This window comes from Neophocaena asiaeorientalis, unplaced genomic scaffold (assembly GCF_003031525.2).
Source record: "Neophocaena asiaeorientalis asiaeorientalis breed wild unplaced genomic scaffold, Neophocaena_asiaeorientalis_V1.1 scaffold59, whole genome shotgun sequence".
Classification (NCBI taxonomy): Eukaryota; Metazoa; Chordata; class Mammalia; order Artiodactyla; family Phocoenidae; genus Neophocaena; species Neophocaena asiaeorientalis.
In genome coordinates, this window is record NW_020174268.1 from 12,401,465 (window position 1) to 12,425,355 (window position 23,891).

The following is a 23,891-nucleotide window of genomic DNA, read 5'->3' on the forward strand; positions in this document are numbered from 1 at the left end:
GCGGGCTCAGTAGTTGTGGCTCGAGGGCTGTAGAGCACAGGCTCAGTAGTTGTGGCTCGCAGGCTCAGTAGTTGTGGTGCACAGGCTTAGTTGCTCCACGGCATGTGGGATCTTCCCAGACTAGGGCTCCAGCCCCTGTCCCCTGCATTGGTAGGCGGATTCTTAACCACTGTGCCACCAGGGAAGCCCTTAGAATAAGCTATTTTAAGGATGTGGTAGCCAACAGGAGGGAAGTCTCAGGAGAAAGCAAACACAGCAGTGGGATTGAGGTTACATTAACTTGTCAAGAGGGCAGAATTGGAGGCCTCTGAGGTCAGCTCTGTTCTCCACACTCCTCTTTCCCAGATGTTCAAAGGTTTTAGTATTCCATTCTCAAATGGTAGCCCCAGATTCCTCATCATGATGCCTGGCCCAGAGACCTACCGTGCCTGGCCAGTGCCAGCACGAATAGTAGCAGCTGCCCGTCCCCCTGTGCCTTCCCTGTGGGCCAGTAGTTACTGAGGGCTTAAACTACCTTCATTCATTGAATTCTCAAGGAACTCTGCACAATAAGCCCCATTTTACAGATGCAGAAGCTGAGGCTGAGGACGTTTAATAGCTGCCCAAGGTCACATACCTATTAGGTGGCAGAGTCAATGCCCCCTATCAGTATTTGGTACTAGAGGGTCACTTTACTCCTAAAAAAAAAAAAGAAGAAGAAGAAGAAGAAGAGGATGTTAGTATTTAAAAAATAGGATAAGTAATGAAAGATCCATCATTTAGAATAGGTTGCTGTCCCATGAAGGATGGTGACCCTGTATGAAGAGCGCATAGCTCCATGAGAGAGGATGCTCCATGGCGGTCTTCCCTAGGTGATGTCCATGTGAGCCAGCGGCTGAGAACACACTTAAGGAATAGATGTGCTTTCCATTCCATAATTATTGGAATTCTTTTTTTCTGGTTGACCCAGCAAATTAAATTGCTTGCATTTCAAAAGAGAACATTTCTTTTTTCCATTTCTTTTAAGCAGCAGCGTGCTCTTCCAGCGTTAGCTCCAAGCCAATTCTGAATTCCAGCAATATTACCCACTTCTGGAAAAGAGGATCCTAGAGCTTCAAACTTGTCAAAAGCAGTTTGAGGGTCTTTCTTTTCTTCTCTCTGTTACTATTATTTTACTATTATTAGAATAATGTATTGCTTTTCTTACTGGTTATATCTTTTTCTGGGGAAGAACCATAGTTTCTTGAAAATATTTTTCCTTATTAGAAATTTCTTTGTTTTTCATCTTTACTGGAGCATACTTGCTTTACAACGTTGTATTCGTTTCTGCTGTATAACAAAGTGAATCAGCTATACGTATACATATATCCCCATATCCCCTCCCTCTTGAGGCTCCCTCCCACCCTCCCTATCCCACCCCTCTAGGTGGTCACAAAGCACCGAGCTGACCTCCCTGTGCTATGCAGCAGCTTCCCACTAGAATTTATAGCTAGAAGAGCAATTGTAAAATAAAATACCGTTTGTATAAGTTTGTCATCAAAGAAATGAAAAAGTGATAAAGGAACAATGGAGAATGTATTTTTGTGACAATAATATAACGTATTCCTAATATTTGGCTATAAGCTAATTGTAGACATATTTTAGAACCAGAAATGTATGGAATTACATGATTATAGAACAGGAAAATTCACAATGGTTGACTTATAATCTCATGGGTCATAACAATGCTCAGTGCTAAGAGTTAAGAAATGAAGCCAAGTATGGAATGAAATTGGAAGAGAAATCTTCTCAAAATTAAGTTTTGACAGGAGGAGGGGGCCTATGTGTGTCAAGTTTTAACTGAGAGCTAATTATAATGGTCATATTACGAGTTGTGTAGAAAGGAGATTGTTGATTCTGGTGCCTTAGATACACAGGTGACTGGACTTTTTTTCAAAAGTCTAAGTATTCCTTTTCGGTAAAGATTATCTCATCAAAATGTAGACAACAGAACCTTTAAAGCTCCCCTCTTTAACTGGTATCAAGAAGAATGAGAAATTATTATAATTAGTATTATATCCTTTTTTTAAAAAAGAAAATTGAAACAGAAAGGATAGGGATACTCAGTGATTCCAATAAATGGACTGAATTTCTTGGCTTTTATTTTTTGTGGTGGTTTGTAATTTCACTTAAAATACATTAAATAGGTGACAGTGAAATATTTTTAGCGTCTCTAACATACCGGGAGACACCTGATAAAGACACAGTTGGCTGGTGTGGCTTCAAACATATGAGGCCATGGCTGCAGAGATATCCCTAACTTCGTTGGTAGAGGTCACTCTTGTAAAGAAAATTTCATCATACAGGCGCTGCTGAGAATCTCGCCCTGTTCCCTGATGTCAGCGTCACCATGGAGATCTCATTCCAGTAAGGGGGAATGGATTCCACAGTCCTGCTTTGGAAACGTGTAAATAGCAGATGCTTTTATTGCCTTTGTTTGAATCTCTGCCCTTGTAGAGCGACTCAGACCGGAAGCTCAGAGCAGAGGAAGTCCATATTTGTCTGCTGTGATTTTTTTTTTTTTCCCCCTCCATGTAAGCAGCTTGGTCCCCTGGGACGAGAGTGCATAAAGACAAGTTAATGGGAAAGAGATGAATTCAGATTTCACATAAAGAATGTCAGAAAACTGAATAATGTTTTCCTTGAGTCAAAGAAATAATTCAAACTTGCTTTAATACTTTTTATTATAAGCTATTAATGTACAATATATGGGATAACTAAATGGTTTTATCAACTGAAATTTATAATACAAAATTGGAAGGGTACATGTTTCTATGAATTTGAATAGACTTGTTTTCCTGAAACTTGGTAGTTAAGAGCCTGCATTTGAATTCTAACTGACCTGGTTTCAAATTCCTATTGATCTTCTGTTTAATCTGGCTAAGTTTTTTTAAATCTTAAAATAGGGAAAATAGTAGCATCTAACTATTGTTTAATAGTCTGTCTCCTTCATAGCAGAGGAGCTTAAATGTAATAATGTATATTGAAGGTTAAGTATAGTAATATATATAGAAATATTCTTGTTGCTATATCACACCCAGAAGAGAATTTTCATCTTTTCTTTATATCTTCATCACATAATTACCGTGGTAAAACAGAACCATTACAGAAACTGATAAGTAAGAGAATTTAAGTAACCGGTCCAAGTGTATACAAAGACTATGGCAAATCTGTGCTCAGAACCTATGTATCCTGATCCTCATTCAAAGGCTTTTTCCAGCTCATCTGGCAATTATAATTGTCCGTGTTTTTTCAGATACAGTGGTGTTTATATTTGGGATTAGATTTTCACATAGTAACCAAAGTGTTAGGTAAGAACTGCAAATTAATTGATGGAATATTAAGCCTTGTGTGCCATAAACTACCTCTTTTATGAATTGTATACAATACATCTGTAATTTCTTTTCTAGTGTAGGAACATTTCAACAAAGGACACTTTTCGCAGAGGAATACAAATCTCCAGTTCCCACAAAACTAAAAGTTGGTGACAGACCCCGATAGGCCCTGATTAAGATAATGGTTCATAGAATTATATATACATGTGAAAGCAGGTAAACATATTTGCAGGTGACTGTCACAGCATCATTTCAGTGGAAACTTTTTTTTTACGTCTTTATTGGAGTATCATTGCTTTACAATGGTGTGTTAGTTTCTGCTTTATAACAGAGCGAATCAGTTATACATATACATATGTTCCCATATCTCTTCCCTCTTGCATCTCCCTCCCTCCCACCCTCCCTCTCCCAACCCTCTAGGCGGTCACAAAGCACCGAGCTGATCTCCCTGTGCTATGTGGCTGCTTTCCACTAGCTATCCACCCTATGTTTGGTAGTGTATATATGTCCATGCCACTCTCTCACTTTGTCACAGTTTACCCTTCCCCCTCCCCATATCCTCAAGTCCATTCTCTAGTAGGTCTGTCTCTTTATTCCTGTCTTACCCCTAGGTTCTTCATCAGTGGAAACTTGATGGAAATCAGAGGCATGAACCCAACTTCTTGTCAGCAACTTCTACCAGCTTTGCACCAATTCCCTGATACTAATTCAAAGTGTGCTTTGCACCAAGATAATTATATCCATAGAACCCCTATTCTCAAAGTGAGAAGGGGCACCCATATGCTACATTTGACCCGAATCTACTTAGAGAAGAAGGCTGTTTGTTGTGCCCAGGAGTTACATACTAACATTTTTTTAAAAATGTTTTATTTGTTTATATTAGGTGTACATTTGATTTATACTTATTTGGAAGGAAAACTATATTTGGGCTAATAAAAATAGCTAAAATTTATTGAGGATTTATTCTCTTCAGATTCACAGTCGAATTCTTAAAACCACCGATATGACAAACGGAGGCACAAAGAGAATAGCATCTATGGGGCAGAGCTGGGTGAATGCAGAACCCGGGCTTTGACGACAGGGCTGTGCTCTTGGGAAATGGTGCCAGAGCAGATGTTCCCATTGTGACGCAGAATCGCACTCAGGGAGGCACTGCCTCTGGCCAAAGTTTAGGGTCTTTAGAAGCAGGGTTTCCTGATTTGCTCAAGTCAGTTGTAATGGCAGAGCACGAGCTGCACCCCAGCCGCCTGCCTCCAGGCCCATGAAAAACCACTGGAAGGTATTGCAGATTACTCTCTGCTGAATTACTAATTCACCGCCATGTGTTAGGAGTGTCAGTCTGTGCACATATGTGCTGGAAATGAATAGGGGAAGGATGAGGGCAGTCGTGTTCTCAAGGCCTAGCAGGGTGGCTGGCAAATAATAGGTGCCCAATGAACATTTATTGAGTGAAGAGTAGGTGTTCAGAGCAGGGGCAAGGCACTTTGGATTGGAGTGGGTAGAGAAGGTAAGGCTTGGATCTTCAACTGAGCTTTGACTTATAGGAGGGATTTGAATAGGCAAAGAGTTAGTAGGAGGGGATACCTAATGGGGAAAAAAAAATCATACCAAAGCCACACACGCATGGGAAAGAAAAAGCCCTTTTCCGAGGAGAATCAGTAAAGCAGATAAACTGGAACATGTTTCAGGTTGGAGCATAGTACTTAGATTTATCTCTCATCCATCCATCCATCCATCCACCCATCCATCCATCCACCCATCCATAAGACAGGTTGGAACCAGATTTTGAGGAGTCTGGAACACCAAACTCAAAGATGAACTTTAATTTGATGATAAGCCATTGATGCTTTTCTGAGCCATGGAGGGAGATGGTAAAAGTTTTCTGAGGAGAAGGAGATTAAGAGGATTAAATAGGACCTGTGGGAGAGAAAGGAGATGGGAATGAGAAAAACCATGAGAGGGAAATGCTAAGGTCCACAGGTGAGAGGCTAAGCTCTGGACTGATGTGGTGATGGTGAAGAGGAGGGGCAGGAAAGGCCTGGGCTTGGGAGACGATACAGAGGCAGCATCTGTGGCCATGGAGACAGTGGAGGTGGGTGTATGCTGACAATACCAACTCTTCTGGGGGCAAGAGAATGATGGTTAAACAGGAACAGGTTGGACTTTCTTTTCTCAAACTTCTTATCTCTGCCTTTGCATCTTCCCTGGATCTAATATTGATGGATGAGTCCAACATCTGATACCTACCAACCAGAGAGTTCATGAAAGAATAGGTCAACTCTCACTATCTTGTTGTAGCAAGGAGCATGTTTTTTTTTTTTAATCCATAAGTGGAACTTATTTCTCAAAGCTGGTTACCACTCTGACTTTTGAGAACCTCAAACTTAAAAAGGAATAACAATGTGTAAACATATAAAATCAGATCATTGTGTACAACACTGGTTTTACATTTCTCTATCTTTTCTAATCTTTTGATATCAGAATGTACAGTAATGCCTAAAGGAAAGTTCTCAAAGTATATTGGCCTAGAGAAAAGGGTTATAAATCTTCTTCTGTTATTCTTTATTGTTAGATGGAATACATGTACAGCTACCTCAATATCAGTGATAAAGAGTGAGAGCACGGATAACTGAAGGGCATAGATTATCCTGAATCCATATTTATTGTAACCTTATGTTTAAGCCTCTGCTATCAACTGTTTTACCAAGGCTTCTAACAGGGAGCAGTTTTATAAATTTGAATTTGATCTACTGACTGTACCCACCTTCTCTGGGTTTTGAGAAGACCAGAAGTAAAGAAACCTGTTTCTACTGGTTAAATATTCCCCAAACCTCTCTGGTGGGAGGTTGTGAGCAGGGAAATGGCTAAATGGTGCCAGAGCAGAAAGCACAGAAAACATCACAGTTTCTGACAGTTGAACAAATTCTTGATTTTAGTCACTGAAAATTGAGACGTAAATGAATACATGTTGCTTGGCATTGAAAGGACTTTTCCCTTTTTTTGTGCCGAGCGATGACAGTTTTCCTTAATCATCACTGCGTTCCTTTTACGTTCTTGGAATCCTGGAGTTGGAAACAACATCAAAAGTTCATCCTTTTTCAGTTCCCACTTGCCAACAGAATTATACCTAAACTGTCCAGGCTGCATCATTGTCTGTTCCGTTCTCTGAGTCTTCTGGGAGGCTGGCCATGGGATTATGATGGATGGGAGTTGGCTGGCAACCTGTTTATAATACACTATAGTTTTGATAGTTATTTGTCTGCTTAGCAGTGGCATAAAATAGGCACCAGTAGATAAATGTCTTCTCGTTGGCCATCTGATGCTCTAAAATGCAAATGATGGGACTGTGAGGAAAGAAAGGACAGTTTCTTTTGGAAAACAGTACTTTTCATCCATCAGAGCTTTGTCATCATAAAGTTTGGCGCAAAGCCTGGCACAGAGTAGGCCCAGCATAAATGTTTGAATGATTTAAAAATTAGCCAATAAATATTTATCAGCTAGAGAAATATGGCTGCTCAGGAGTAGGGTAAGTGACTCTTATTTCCTTTGTGTGTTCTTTTCACTTATGGCTGTCAGCACGGTACCAAAGGGACCCTGTCAGAAAGGAGTCCATACCAACGCGGGTGAGAAGAGTTCCAGAATCACATAAGTCTGGGAAACACTATATCCTTCTATCATCTCCTCTTTGGAGTTGCAGTGTACATTAGCACACTAAGGGTTTTGAGAAGACCAGAAGTAAAGAAACCTGTTTCTACTGGTTAAATATTCCCCAAATCTCTTTGGCCATGGGACCATTTGGGGCACAAATGCTATTAATCATTCTAACTTTAGGAAATACTGCTTTTTTAGGGTTAATTCACATTTTGCCTGAAAAAGACACGGTTTCCCATTCTTACTCACTTTTGTATGCATGTGTGCTGTATGCTAATGGACATACGGTCGGCACAGTATGGACTTCTGCACGTAAAATGACAACGGCCTACGTAGGGTTGGTTGGGATGATACCCACGCTGATAAAGAAAGCTGGGGTGAGGAGTGCTGTGTCATAAAGGTAAAAATGAACAAGGTCGTGGTTGGAATCTGACAGAGAGGAGTGAAACGGAGAGTGGGTTCTGAATTCAAAGAGCCTGTTTTTAACCCAAGTAGACAGAGCTTCTGACATGAGTCTTAAGACCTTGGGTCCATCTTCCTCGATGATTTCAAGGTCCCCCTTCAGTCACCTGTGTTTTCAAAGCTTTTGCAGACAGAATAAGTACTGACAACCATGAATGTCCCTCACTCATACTTAATGCTTACCATCAAACTGTTAGAGAAATATCATTCTTAAAACCTCAGCCAAGCGATTATTTGGAAATGAGAGATTATTTAAGAAAAACTATCTAAAGCTTGCACAGCATTGCATTTGGGGCTCTAAAGTGTTCTCCCAACTTATTTCTGGAAGTCCTACAGCATCTTTGACTTGTCAGGGTCATGCTCCAGGAACTGACAAGGAACAGAACCCCACAGGTGCTCTGTGGATGAAGCTACCAACGATAAGGGAGGGGCTCGTAGGAAACACAGACCAAAAATATCTCACATATCAGACACAGGGAAGCTTGTCTCTGGTCCTTAAATGTCCAAGGGAAAGTGCAATAGATAAATAAGAAAGTCTATTTCATACAGCTCTGAATGGTGCCTTCAGTTGACCGCTTTACAGTCTGCTCCAAGCAGTCAAGGAAAATTGAAAATAGATAGAAATCAGCAGCGTTTCCGGTGCCTTCTGCTGGCATTATACATACTGTGAACAAAAAAAAGTATTACACCGCACGTCCACGTATCCACAGACAGAGAGCAATAAGCTTCAAATTATTCATCTGGACCACATTTACTTGGAAAGCGGCATTTAGCTCTCAAAGTTCTATGGGAGAAGAAATTGAATAAATATCAAAAAGTTGTTTTAAAACTTTCCCTTTGGGTGACTACAAGCTGGGGAGCCCACAGGAGTGTTAGAGTTTAGCTTAGCTCGAGTGCAGGGCATACAGTCCCTCCGTATCTAAATCTCAGAAATGACTTTTTCTATTATTTATTTATTTATTACTACTGTATTCTATTAGTCCTTGTATGAAGGGTACCATTTTTGTTTTAGCTGGAGGTAGAATGGGTCTCAAGGAGATGGTTATATTCTTGTTAGGATATAACTATCCTTCTCCGTTTGTTACCCCAGTGATCGTCGTGTGTATGGCAACTATGGCATCAGTTACTAGAAAATGTATTTGTTGCTAAAATCAGATGCTGACTTTTATTGCTATCAGGGACTGTTACGTTCGGAAGAGTGAAGGAGCGCTCCTTTTTCCACATGTTGCTGCATCCTCTCTGTTATGAAAATAAAGGGTTCTTACCTCATATCCTATTGATATATCAAGTAATAAATGTGACAGTTACCGGTTCTGTTTTCCTTATCCCGTCTTCCTGCACCACTGAAACGGAACAAGTTTCTTACTAGTAACAGATGCTTGCAACCTTCTTTTGAAATTCCTCTGGAGAAGCTGCCCTGTTGATTCCATTAGATGGGAAGTGGCTTTATGCAGATGTCCACTTGCAGGGATGCATTGTTGTAATTGCTGTTCTGCTGACCCCTTGCTGAGTGCCATGCTTTTCTCTTGTAGGTGATGTGCCTTCAGGACTTCTTTGGTGACGATGACATTTTTATTGCATGTGGACCGGAGAAGTTCCGTTACCAGGATGATTTCTTGCTAGATGAAAGTGGTAAGGAAAAAAAAAAAAAAAGTTCAAAACCAGGGGAAATTTGAGGCAGCTTTCCAAAATGAGCTGCACCAGGCCAAGATTATGTCAACTCAAAAGCTACCAAATCAGTTTCAGATCCTCAACCAACATGGCTTTTCCATATCTTGAATTTCTTTGATTTTTTTTAAAATATAGAAAACAGATGAAATGATCATTGGGAAGGTTAAATCATTTAAAGGGTAAATTACCAGTGGCTAATTTATAACCATTTCATAACTAAATTGATGTTCTATAGAAAAATCATGGTGCCGATTTCTACATTTTTAATTATATATTTTTGTCAAAATGCGTAGTTGAAAGATGTGTAACATAAAATTATTGAGTATATGTCTAGACTCTGCTTTCACATGGCCTCCTTTATCCTTTAGGTCCTAACTGAGAAAGATGGTTTCGTGTCCTTTTCCTTTAAATGCTTCAGAGTTTGTATGTCATTAGAATCTATGAAGGATCAAAAGAGAGGAGGGAAGCTTCCTTCCATTGAAAATGGAATGTGATTTTCTTTTTACATTTGTTAGAGGAGGAACAGTTGATAAAGAGGAAAAGGTGCATCTTAGCATATGAATGTGAAAGGTTGTAACTTCAAGGATGATGTTTTCTGATACCATAAATCATCTCAGAATCTTAACAGCATCACAGGGAAGATTATTGCCCTGAACAGAGACCTTTCCTTGATCATATTACTTCTGGTTTAATTAGGGACATAGTACATATTTATTGACAATTCAAACTGTTGCTAGTTGGAAATACTTTTTGACGTGATAGTGAATTTCTTGCTTAGATGAATGCATGTAAATCAGTGAGTTTTTGAGTGAGTGGCTGGGAAATACTGGAGCTCCAATACAGCTGATGTACATTCACATAGAGTATCTACGTATCACGTAGAGTTACATGCATTTAAACACACTGCAATTATTTCGTCATTTTAATGTGACTTAGGGTATATAGGGTGGGATGAGAACAAGAGAGATTGTCCCTTTACCATGAAAACTTTAAATGCCCAATAAAAGTTTATATAGATATATCCCTTGAAGAGATTTAAGTCATTTTGGTTGAAAGGGCTTAACTGGAAGAGTGGTTTGGTGTCTCTTTCCCTCTAAATACCTTCCATCTTTATCTCTGATAGACTGTCCTTGGGGGCACAGATTTATGTACACCTATCACACATGTAATGTCCTCTGGGAGGGCCTTCTTCGGGATGAGACAGCTTTGCCATTGTACAAAACAACTGAATGTTAGGAGTCAGGCAGAAGAGCCTGCAGCACAGTTTTGAGAAAAATAAACTGCCTTGACTTTCGATTTAAAGAAAATAGCTGTTTCTGATAGAATGGTCCGAGAGACCAGACGCGTTCTGAAATGAGAGTTTCATTTGTTGCTTTGATACGGAAAGCAGCCTGTCAGACTCGAACAGGAATACAGCTCAGTTTCAAATCAGCAGAGTTGGCCTGGGGTTCCCTAGCCCTCCATCTCTACCCAGCCCCCAGGTAGACTTGGGGCTTCTCCCCCACCCTGCCTTGCTTGGTGTGGCCTCGTGCTGGGCTTTCCCTCTTGACAATGTGCTCTCAACTCAGAACACTGCAGCCTACTCGTTCGTGTTCATCTGTGATGGTGGGCAGGCAGGCTTTCTGAAAAGTACAACAGAAAAATCCCTGTGCTCTCCCTTTAGAAACCTTTCTTATTAATAGGAATGCATATATATACACACACACATGCACACGTGTGCACGCACACACACGCATCAAGGGATATTGACCATCACATATGGCTTGGCCATTTGAAGGACCACTTCAAACTATTTTCGTGAGAAAGTGAGAACTTCCCATCCTTTCCTGAGATGAATATACCCTAAGCATTTCTTGGTGTGAAATACATTTGCTGAGTAACAGTGTCCTCCCCCATCCTCAGAGAAACACGTGGATTGGGGGAGGGGGTAGAAAGAAGTCTAAATTGAGATTTTTTACTTCCTTGGATGAACCTACCCTGAGACTAAATTCACACGTTGACAACTGCAATTTCCCTGTTGCTTGTACGGCATGTTCTGGTGCTAATGTATTAACATTTGAATCTTTTCTTACGTGCTCTGAGCATGATTTAGCCCAGCTTATTTGTACTTGCTAAGTGGTATTTGCACGTTGAGGCTTCATTTGGCCTCTTGCATTGTAGCTTCCTAAAAGGAGCGTCGGCAGGGGGCCCAGGAGCCTACTGAATTAATACCGGCGCAGGGCTGTGCTTGATTTAATGGCGCCAAGAAGCGGTCCTTTGCCACAAGGCAGCACTTTTATTTTATCTCTCAAAATTAACCCAGCTCCCAGTGTGTTCAGGATTAGCAATAATACATCCCCCTAATTACTGCTGGGAAAGCTTCTGGAGATGGCTCTTAAGGTCTTTGCAGTGAGGCGTTCTGCCATTACAGACATTTATTTCATGGGGCTACAGTAGAGCCAGATCAATATGAGAAACTTCAAGGGAGCCTCCTTCCTCCCCTGTTTTCACATGGAAAAAAAAAAAATGCCTTCCTTCTTCCAGCTCCACATGTAACCATTTTAGCAATATCGTCATCAATCGCTGGATTCTTAGCACCTTCTACCGTGGTGGATGCAGCACTATGTATGGAGACAGGACAGGCCAACAGGTCCTTCCCCTGTGTGGCTCGTGGTCTAATTTAGAAATGATGAAACGTAGTCAAGGGAAATGCCAAATTGGAGACAGGAAGCTTCACGTGGTTTTGCTTGTATATGGATGGTAAACTGATGAATCTATGATTTGCTGCCATTAAAAAGTGAGAGGATTTTGTTGAGAAATGCCTCCCTCTTACCTGGGAGAGATAAGTAACTCCTTGGTGAGGAGCCTGTCACAGGCTGTCACCTTCTGTTCACCCCCCAGCCTCAAATCCAGCACCCTCAAACTCACCTGACCAGTTTCTTCACCAACTTACTTCACCCCTGCCAGGCCTGACACCTGCTCAGGCATCTAAACCTCACCCATCCTTTTTTTTAATTTTTAATTTAATTTTTTTATTGAAGTATAGTTGATTTACAATGTTGTATTCATTTCTGCTGTACAGCAGAGTGATTCAGTTATATATATCTCTCTGTGTGTGTGTGTGTGTGTACATTCTTTTTTATATTCTTTTTCATTATGGTTTATCACAGGATGTTGAATATAGTTCCCTGTGCTATGCAGTAGGACCTTGGTGTTTATCCTTTCTCTATATACTAGCTTGCATCTGCTGATCCCAGACTCCCACTCCATCCCTCCCCCGCCCCCTCCTTCCCCTTGGCAACCACAAGTCTGTTCTCTGTGTCTGTGAGTCTGTTTCCGTTTCGTAGATCAGTTCATTTGTGTCATATTTTAGATTCCACATTTAAGTGATATCATATGGTATTTGTCCTTTCTGTTCATCCTCTCTGTTTACCAATTTCCAAGTGTCCTTGATTCCAGTGTTAATAAGCATGACTTCAAACTTAACATATTTTTGCTTAGGTGTCGTGTTTGCTTTCTAGGGCTGCTGTAACAAAGAACCACCGTGGCTTAAAACAACAAAAATTGATCCTCTAACAGTTCTGGAGGCCAAAAGTTCAAGATCAAAGTATTGGAAGGGCTGTGCTCCTCCCAAAGGTTCTAGGGAAGAATCCTTCTGTGCTCTTCGTAGTTGTGGATGGTTGCCATTAATCCTTGGTATCCCTGGCTTGTTGTAGCATCACTCCCGCCTCTGCCTCCATCCTCACTTGGGCTTCTCTGTGTGTCCAAATGTCCCTCTTCTTATCAGGACACCAGTTATTGGATTAGGGTTCACCCTAATCCAGTATGACCTCACCTTAACGCGATTACATCTGCAGAGATTCTATTTCGAATAAGGTCACATTCACAGGTACCAGGGTTAGGTCTCTGACATATCTTTTTTTGGCGGGGACAAATATTGTTTGGAGTTGTCCAGATTTTATTTGAACTTGAGTTACAAGTAAACTCATCTTCCCTTGTTTGTTTTGTCCTGTCTTTCGATTTGCACAGTTATAGCTTTATCGTAATTAGAATACATAAACAACAGAGCTGTGATAAGGCTGCCTCTCCCCTTACCTTTCATAGGTAGGATCACTCACCAGGGGGACCAGAGGGATGGGCTGAGAACTTCAGCAATGCACTTGACAGAGCCCCTCTTAAAATCCCTTTGACTAAGATGAAAATGTATGTTCTGAAGGATAGAGGTGGTTGTGTTTTTAATTGATTGAACTGCCTCGTCCAGAAAGTGTCAATACTGATTTATAGCTGGAATATGCTGGGAGAGATCTCTGTTAGAATTGGCCCCATAAGGTCCCTGAAGGGAGGGGCTGTTTGTCGGCTGAGAGTCACACCCCAAGGTTAGAGATGCCCATTTGAGAAAGTTGATGGTGTGTGGGTGAAATCATCTGGGAGGGGAACTAATATGGTAGAAGACAGGTGAGGATCCACAGAATTTTAACAGGATGGATTGTATCTAGGAAGATAAAGTTGAATTGGCATAGACAGGAAGTAGAGCTCTTGGGATTTTTTTTTTTTTAAAAACAAGCCAGTGCTACAAGCTTGGTTAGGAGCCATGTATTTTAACAGTAGCACATGTGAAGATTGCTTTTAGTGGACTGCAGGCTTCTTATGAGATGTGGCTCGTTTGCTGTATTATTGTAGGCATATCATGTATTACTAAACCATAGAGCCCCTCTGATTGAAGATCGCAAATGTTGACTGAAACAAAAATTAAAATTGTTACTCAAAATTCACAAAAATTAGTATAGAAGTATAGTCAGTCTAGCATAAAAGTACAGAAGAAAGGTGAATAACTAAGCTTTCACATGATGTTTTTTGTTAAGTTTGTAGCGTTTATACTTTTGAAGTTATGAAAGTTTCAAACTGCACTAAGACTTTGGGGAGACTGAGTGTGTGTGTCCACACACACACACCAGGTCCTGTCTGGGGAATGCCAGTCCAGCTTTTTCCTGCAATAGGAAGACCCACCTGGAGTATAGTGTTCTTTCTGGGTATGTGATTCTAGAAGGGATATTTCCTCTCTTATGGACCCCCATGGTGTCAGGTACCCAGAATCCACTTGATAAATGTTTCTAGAAATATTCCATCCTGCCCACTTTCCAAGGACTCATGTCCTGAATGAGATGAAGCAGAAGCGCCCTGCACCACTGATTGCTTTCCCCAACTCTGGGTGATAGAAAAATAGGGTTAGAACCTAGTGTAGTAGAAACAGTATGGGGACAGGGTAGAACAGCGGTCCCCAACCTTTTTGGCCTCAGGGACTGGTTTCGTGGAAGAAAATTTTTCCACGGACAGGGGGTGGGGGGGATGGTTCAGGTGTTAATGTGAGCGATGGGGAGCAGTGGGGAGCGGTGGAGAGCCATGGGGAGCAGTGGAGAGAGGTGGGGAGCGGTGGGGAGAGGTGGGGAGCAGTGGGGAGCAGTGGGGAGCGGCAGATGGAGCTTCCATTGCTTGCCCACCGCTCACCTCGTGCTGTGCGACCCAGTTCCTAACAGGCCGCGGACTGCTACCAGTCCACGGCCCGGCGGTTGGGGACCCCTGGATTAGAAGACAAAGGTCTAGTCCAAGCTCCGTGTCCTACTTGCTGTGTGGTCTCTACATCTCCAAGCCTGCTTCCTATTCTGTAAAACACCTTTTTTTTCCCCCCTGGGTTGTAATGGACCTCAAATGAGATAATAAATGTCAAAGCACGTTCAAAACTGTGTTCCTTATTACTTAGTGAATAATGTTAGTGAGTGACACCTCAGCTGAAATATACCTCCTGGTGGACTGCAGCTGGACTCAGCCACGTAGATGCATTGGCTGGGCTTAATTGGAGGCAGATGTCACCAAGATTTGCTTTATGGTGCTCTTTAGAACAGGAAAAGTGATTTTCTGTTGCTTTTTCCCACTCTCAGCTTTTATTCCTGTGATGGAGGTAAGGGGAAATTAAGAGACCTTTGAAGATATCCACTCTTTTCTGGAGGGAATCTCTGGAAGATTAAACCAAACCACATTTAGAACCAGTCAGACTTCTGAAACTGACAATGTTTAGGAGTCTCAGGCCTTAGGTCCACATTGATTTGGGTTCAAGGAATTTTAATGGCCCAGCTGCTCTGTCCTGGGGCTGGTGATGCTGAGAAACCACAAGGTCGTTGGGAGCACCGTGAAGATGCTCAGTGTCTGGATTGACGAGACCTCCTCACAAAGTGGCTTTTGAGCTACTGCTAACAAAATTCATTCATTCTTGGGCTTCCCTGGTGGCGCAGTGGTTGAGAGTCCGCCTGCTGATGCAGGGGACACGGGTTCGTGCCCCGGTCCGGGAAGATCCCACATGCCACGGAGCGGCTGGGCCCGTGAGCCATGGCCACTGAGCCTGCGGGTCCGGAGCCTGTGCTCCGCAACGGGAGAGGCCACAACAGTGAGAGGCCCGCGTACCGCAAAAAAAAAAAATTCATTCATTCTTTCATGCATCCATTCATTTATTCAGTAAGCTAAACTAACTTACCATGTGGCAGGCAGTGCTCTAGGCACCAGTAATTGTAGACAGTAACACTTCCGTGAAATAGGACCTTCTATGACTTTTTCTTTTGCGGTACGCGGGCCTCTCACTGCATCAGCAGGCGGACCCTCAACCACTGCGCCACCAGGGAAGCCCCCTCATATGACTTTTAATGTTGCTTATGTCTAAAAATGGCAAAGGATCTTAGATGCTGAACTTTGACTCAGAATATGAATTGTTGCTCGTTGTTCTTGTGTATTTTATCTCTTTGGAGAAATATTGCAGTGAAATATCTGATGGGTCACAACAGACTGACAGTTCTTTATAGATTTGAACTTTAATTGAACAGTGTGGCTACTTTAAATCAAATCTGTGGGCAGATTTCTTTGAGATGCTGACACCTGATGCTGGAATACTTTATTGGTTCAGTAGATGTTGACATTAGGAATTTAAAGTTCTTATTTAAAAAAAATTATAACTGTCTTGTTGAATAATTGCCAAGTTTCTGTGACATTTCATTTTTGAATAGAAAATCTAGTGTGTTTTTTATGAGTTCCAAACAGAGAGCCCATTGGCTAACGTGCTTTACTCTTGTCAGCAAGTTCCCATTTGCCTCTTAGCTGTGGAAAAACGAAAGGGGTTCTGGAGACTTCCTCCACCATGGCTACATTTTAGCTCATGCATAAATATAAAGTCTCCTGGAACATAGTGATGTTTTCTAATTTAACCCACTGCCAAGCTGTGGAGACAATATAGATACTTTGGAGACATATAGAGACATATTATGCTTTGGAGACAGACTCTAACTCAAGTACAAGCTAGTTCCTTTGCTACAAATAGATAATTTTCTCCTTAGGAAAGCAAGACATTGTGTAACATATGCAGTCTTTTATTTATACTTTCTCTTCCAGTCCTCATGGACTTCTCTTTATTGTATTCAGTAACAGTGATACCTGACTTGTTCACATGGGAAAACCTACAAAATATAACACTGAGAATAAATCCTGTACATTAAGACTCTTGGAGCCCTGTGAGTTCACCCTCCCTCCTTACACTTGTTCATCCATCTCCAGCTAGAACCCTCTGTTCTGGCAACTTACACCTTTATAAGAAGGCCAGTACCACTGTCCAGTAGTGCTCATTTTTAATAAGTTCTTCGTAATATTGAGCCCAAATAAATATCACTGTAGCTTGTGCAACAGTGGTCTTAATTTTGTCCTCCAGAGCAGTAAAAACCACCCACTCCAGAGCAATAAAAACCACCCACTGCCTTCATTCTTAGAAGATGAGCTTTCCTCCTAGACCATCAGGATGTTCAGAGTCATTCGCAGTAAACTATTTTATTTTCCTTTCCTTCCAGACCAAAATGTCCCTAAATCTTCACTCATCTTCTCCTCTCCTTCTCCCATCTTTCAAAGGAAGAAGAGTCTTCCTTTCTAATGGGGATGATGGTGTACTTGACTTTGTCTTTTCTCTTATTGATGACTTTGCCTTATCAACATTTCCTTCCTGTTGTTCTTGAAGATTTGTTGTTTTACCCTGGCTCTTCAGTCTCTTTCTCCTCAACTCATGGCCATGCCAAAATTTCCCCCATCCTAAAAGAGCTGTCCATCATCTCATCAAATCACAGTACTCTTTCTGTCTCTGCCAAACAGCTTAAAAAGTATCACTGTCCTTGAAGCCTCCATCGACTCATCCTGACTCACTTGTTACACCTTTGGGTAAATGGTACACTGAAAACACAAGAATCATGTTTTCATTCTTTTATTTACCACATTGTCCTCCACTACCTTTTAAATTTATATGGTGGTGAAAGTTCTTCTCTTGCCACTGAATGACACTTGGGCAAATCTCTCAAGACTTTACTGCTTCCTCCTAAGATAGTAAAAAGTGTTATGGACTCTCCTAGCTACAGGTCACCATCTCAACGCAGAAGTGGAAATATCTAGTCCCACACAGTAGTCACTCCACATTGGAGTTCTTTGTCCTTACCTATCTGGGGCCCAATGTAGTGAGTTCTTTCTCTGAAGGAAAAAAAAATCGGGGTTGCTAACCTTCTTTCTCCTTACTCTCCTCCCCCGTGTTGTTATTGCTCCTTCCAGGGTTGGAGTAGGGAAGGGGTCAGAGGAGCAGCGTGATGAGAAAGGGGTGGAGACTCCTACGTGACTGTGCTGTGCTGTGATGGCTTGGACTCTCGGGGCCAGCAGATGCTATACGAAGCCGACTTCTCTTACGGGTGTTTTCATGGGTTCTTCAGGGACACTCACTGGGAACATTCAGCTCTTCTTTGATGTGGTCAGTTCAGTTTCTTCCAGCTTTGGATATTTCTCCCTCAGTCCCTGTTTTCCAAAGCTCTCCCTGTTGGCCTCAGATGAGCCTCTAGGGAAGAATTTAAATTATCTTCATGCCAGCCCACTCCCTCAGATCCGTTGCAACACTCATGTGTCTTTTGCCCCAACAATAAGCCATTCATTGCAACCAAATCTCCTTTACGCTTCTGTCAGAAGTTCTCGGGGGAAAGCCAAACACTCAAACACCAGTCTGCTGTTTCCCTCCATCCACAGATGACGCTGACCAAGCTCTTCAGTCCTCCCAGTGAAGCCCCAGCTGAGGCGAAGGGAAGCATCTCCCCTCTTTTGGAATTAGGGTATTCACAGCACAGCTCTCTCTAAAGAAATCCATCTCACAAATTCCCTTTCTCTCTAATAACTTAAGCCTTTTATACCTTTGAAAGTGGGTAAGAAGACTAAGGCCTGTAATTGTTTGCTTACATCTACTTTGACATTTCCAGAAGCTGATCCATCTCACAGCTCACTTCGGTATCTGATACACATCCCTTTGGAATCTGGATGAAAATTCCATTCTGAATCCGGTTACATTCGTAACTGCCTCCACTCCACTTACGTAATAGTTCACTAAACAAGGGTAACCTTCACATCACTAAATCCCATGTTCTCCATTTTTTTTTTCCCTCCCCTATTTTTTTTTGAAGGATTTGATATTTTCTATGATTCCCCCCTTGTCCTTCATGGTCTGTCCTGGTCTTCTGCCCACCTCCATGACTATTCCTGAGCTTCTTTCAAGTCTGTTCTTCTGCCATATATCCCTTAATAATTGTCCCCTAAGATTCATTCCTCAACTCTTTTTTTCTTCTACTTAATTACTCTCTATTCCTAGCCAAGTTCATCTACCTTAATGGCTTCAGCAATGATGGTTATGGTAAACAGTGACAGTGACAAATGGCAACCAGATGGTATGCAATAAGCAAAGCCTTTGAAGTATGTATAATTTTCCCAATTTTACAATTAAGGAAATTAAGGCTCTGGTGATAAATAATTTGTCCAAGGCCACACAGCTAGTTAATGTGAAAGGCTAAGTTCACCAAATCTCCTTTACTCTTCTGTCAAGAGTTAAAACCCAAGTTTTACCTCTTTTTTTTTTTTTTGCGGTACGCAGGCCTCTCACTGTTGTGGCCTCTCCCGTTGCGGAGCACAGGCTCCAGATGCGCAGGCTCAGCGGCCATGGCTCATGGGCCCAGCCACTCCACGGCATGTGGGATCTTCCCGGACCGGTACACGAACCCGTGTCCCCTGCCTCAGCAGGCGGACTCTCAACCACTGTGCTACCAGGGAAGCCCCTGGTTTTTTTTTTTGTTTTTTTTTTTTAACATGTATTTATTTATTTATTTTGGCTGCGCTGGATCTTAGTCGTGGCATGCGGACTTCTTACTTGCTGCATGCATGCGGGATCTAGTTCCCCGACCAGGGATTGAACCCAGGCCCCAAGCGTTGGGAATGCAGAGTCTTACCCACTGGACCACCAGGGAAGTCCCAAGTTTTAACTCTTGACAGAAGAGTTACAGGAGATTTGGTGAACTTAGCCTTTCACACTAACTAGAGTTCAAATCCAAGTTTGTTTATGTTTGACAACACACTCCTTAAGTGTACCTCCTCTCAAGTCTACATCTCTAACCCCAACTCCTCTCATGAGCTCCCGAACCATATTTCCAACTATCGTGAGCATCCTTACAGTTATTCCACAGCCACCTGAAATTCAGCACAGCCCACAGCTGAACTCATCAGCTTCTCGGTCACCTTTATTCTCCTTCTGGGTTTCCTATGCTGGCTCATGGCATCGGCATTCTCCTTAACAAGGTTGTGAGTCATGGAGTTGTCTTTTACTTTCTCCTCACCTTCACTCCTCCTATCCGGCAGTTTGCCCCCCCCCGATTTCCAGTGTCATTGCCATTATCTTGGGTCAGTTCCTCGTAATCTCTTGCTTAGACTTACAGAGATTCTTTAACTTGCTTTCCTGGCTCCAGCCATGTTTGAACACAGGTTGACCCTCCTAAATTCACTTGACTAACACTCCACTGCCCAGGTCCCCTTGGCATGGCGTTCTAGGGCCTTCATAAGTCAGCTGTGTTGTATCTTTCCAGCTGTTACCATCACTTTACTCTTCCTCTGTACTCCAGCCACAGTATTACTTTCTGGTCTCCCCAAAGAATTGTTTATTCTCAGCATCTCTGCCTTTGCTCATACTGGCCCATCCACCTGGAATGCTTGTCTTCCTTTTCTCCCGCATCACCCAGAATTAACTCCCTCTTGTCCTTTGAGGTTCACTTTACAAGTTGCCTCTTTTTGTAAAGCCTTCCCCCATCTACTCGGTTCCAATCAGTTACTGAGTTCTCATTCTTTTTATCGATATTTATCTCATTTAATTGTCAGAAAAACTCTGTGGTGTTGCTCTATGAATAAAAAATGCCGAGTTAAGATAAGAAACTGCTTAAAGTCACATACTTAGTGGGGAACAGAATTGGTATGAAAACTGGGGATCCCAGACTTTGCATTTCATCTTACTTAATCACAAGTGCCTTCTTCAGACTGGTCCTGTGTGTCATGAATTTCTATAACACAGGACCTATCACAGTGTCCTGAATATAGTAAGTGCTCAAGAAATGTTGGTTGAATCTGTGTGGGAATCTGCTCCACCTGTCAACCCTTCAGATACTTGAGGACTGAGACCCGATACTTCCCCAAAGCTGTTTTTTCCAGGTTTCTTAGGCAATGCTCTCTTAAGACCATGCCACCACCCTAGTTACATTTCTCTGGATACTTCATGGTCAGCCATATCGTCCTTAAAATAAACCCAGAACTGAAAGCAGTAGTCTTTGGGGGCTTCAAATAGCGTAGAGAATATAAACGTACTAAATAGAGGCATCAGACTTGTTCAGATGCCGCCTAAGAGCGATGAGGGTTTCTTTCAATAGTTGTCAGACAGTGCAGGCTCATGGCTATCTTGTGGCTGAATTCTCTGCGGCTTCTGACGTGATGTCAAGCCACGTTCTCCTTCGCTAATTGCATATTTGAACCTCCATCCAGTACTTTTAATTGTATTCATGCCAGCCAACATCTTACTAATGTTAGTCATTAATTCTGGCCATTTAAGGGCCTTCAACATCCAAATTCTGCCTGCGGATAAATAATGGCAGAGGACAGAGTTGAAATAAGGTCTTCCTGGTTTCCAGGCCCCTGCTCTTCCCAACTACGTTATACTGCTAGGGGATTTTCTAGCTATAGACCACCAGTAGCATAGCTGCCTGCAAACTCTCAGACAAAAAGGAAAAAGAAATGAAAAGCTACAGTAACCTTCATATGTTTCCTCAGGGGTGGCAATGGCAGGCCAGCCTCAGATCCAGTGTCCGGCTTTGGCAGGGTCTCTCTCTCCCTGCAGCCGGGTAACAGTCCTGCAGAGAAGGACAGCAGGTTCTTTTGTCCCCTGCACTGGACCCACACATACCCCTGAGTACAGGAGGGTATAGTTAGGACTTTGCTCTTAACACGGGTCCACAGGGCATATGCACTCAGGCTTTTGTTCCTGTTTGAAATCTGCCAATTCAGTTCCCACACCAAGAGTGTATTAAGAGCCTTCTGTGGGTCAAGCATTCTTGGGGTTTCACCACAGAAAGTTCTGGGAAGTTAAATATCTACTTACCAGAAAGCAGATGAAGTGAAAATTACCGTGGAAAAATACTTGATGTGAAGGTAATTCTAAAATCAAGTTTCAAGATTGGATAATAATTTGATGTGTGTGTGGGTATAGGTTGTCTTTACAGATTTTCACTATTGTAAGTGTTTGGAATAACTAAAATATAATAAGATCCTGATATTATATGATTCTTTGCTGCCTAAAGCTAGATATTCTGTCTTGATGGATCTGGAAAATACGCAAATGGATAAAGCTCTTAGTCAAAAAAATGATTGTGTGAGTGACCTATCTTCATGTTTCAATAGACAGAGTCATTGTGAAATCAGGAGTCCCTCTTTTCTCGGAGACTTCAAACAGATCTGAAGAAGGGTTTCTCCAAATTCATAAGAATCTTATCAAGGGCTTCCCTTGTGGCGCAGTGGTTGAGAGTCCACCTGCCGATGCAGGGGACACAGGTTCGTGCCCCGGTCCGGGAAGATCCCACATGCCGCAGAGCGGCTGGGCCCGTGAGCCATGGCCGCTGAGCCTGCGCGTCCGAAGCCTGTGCTCCGCAACGGGAAAGACCACAGCAGTGAGAGGCCCGCGTACCGCAAAAAAAAAAAAAGAATCTTGTCAAATCATCAGAACAAAGCCAAAAAAACTCAGCAACCTTGTCGAGAAATGCCAGCAATGAAGCCAACAGAATCCACGCCTCTAAGTGCAGGGAAGGGGAGTGCATGAAGGAAAACCCTTCATTGTCAGACGGTCAGGGGGAAAACTAGCATCCTTTTGATCTAAGGCAACATCAATCTCTACCTTTAGTTTAGTTGTTAATTTACACCAGGGCCAACTGGTTCAGTGATGGTCTCTTGTTCACTTGTGGAGCTTCCCACCAGTGTGACAGCTGAGTCGTTTCTCTGGTAGGACCACAGAACTCCCTGCCCAACTACTGAGAAATGAGGTTGTAAAGCTTTTGAGGTGATTATCTCTGGAAAATACGAAATGTCTTCTTTTGTAGGTTTGCCCCTCAACCTTAGCTAAATCTTTGTTTTTATAACTTTTTTGTTGTTCATTCATGCTTGATTGCCTTTCAGCAGAATGAATCTGAGCATCCTGTTAGAAGTCAGAAGATTAGTTTACATTATGATTAGCTTTAAAAACCTATGGAGAAATGAGTCCTGTTGTTTTTTCTTCCTCAAGCGAGATATAAAATTTTTCTATATACAGTGGGTTTTCCAAATATGAAATGTAGGATAGGTGAATCAACTAAGTGTAGGAGGGTTTAGAGACAATTAATATGAATTCAATTTATTATGTCAAGTATCTTGATCTTTATAATGTATGTGTGTATGCATATAGGTATAGGTTCTACTAATATTTAGGGAATATCTACTACGTGCCAGGCCCCATTCTGAGCAGTAGATATATAGCAGTGAACTAAAGAGAGAAAAACTTTTGCCCACATGGAGTTTATATTCTGGGAGAGGAAGGTATTTATTGATAATAAGCAAAATCATAAGCGAATTGCATAGAGTATCAGAAGGTGAGTGCTGTGAAGAAGAATGAGGTAGGGAAGGGAAGGGAAGGAAGTGTGTGGGGTGTGTGGGAGGACGTGGATGGGGGCGCAACTGTAAATAATGTACAGTTGACCTTGAACAACACGGGGCTCAAGGGCACCAACCCCTACATGGCTGAAAATATGTGTACTGCTTTCTCTGCCTCAAAATCAAAGCAGTTGAAATTTGACTCACCCAAGGGCAGGACACCAAAACAGTTTGGTTAGAATCAGGACTCAAACTCTAGTTCTTTTGATTCCACATATTGTGATCTCTAATCAAACACAAACTTTTCCCCACACTTAGTTAATTTAAAGATCTGTAAAGTGAAAATACAGGTACTGTGTTTATTGAAAAAAATCCACGTATAAGTGAACCCACGCAGTGGGTGGGTGAATCCGCGTTGTTCAAGGGTCAACAGTAGTTTGAGAATACTTCAGTAGGAAGGTGACATTTGAGCAGACTTGGAGGAGGTGACAGAGCCAGGCGTGAAGATCTGAGAGGAAGGATGCTCCACACTAAGGGGACAGTTAGTGCAAAGAGCCTGGGGTGGGTGTGCGCCTGATGGATGCCCTGCAAGCTCTGTGGTGGCAGGGGGGCTGCAGGACTGCACTGCAATTCTGACCTTACTACCTGGAGTTAGCACAGAATTCACAGGTTAAGGGCACAGTCCCCAGAAAGGTCACCCTAGTTTTAGATGCCAGCTTCCAATTCAGGGGTCCCCAGGCCACC

General features: G+C 42.2%; 1 protein-coding gene across 3 annotated transcripts in view; it reads left to right on the forward strand.

Annotated features, from left to right (window-relative positions):
* DCLK1 (doublecortin like kinase 1) overlaps positions 1-23,891 on the forward strand; it is a 325,749-nt gene that overhangs the window by 160,638 nt on the left and 141,220 nt on the right. For all 3 annotated transcript variants that reach the window (XM_024755592.1, XM_024755594.1, XM_024755593.1), the window contains exon 4: positions 8,999-9,098. In XM_024755592.1, the coding sequence (XP_024611360.1) occupies positions 8,999-9,098 (100 nt within the window). The remainder of the gene's footprint in view (positions 1-8,998; positions 9,099-23,891) is intronic.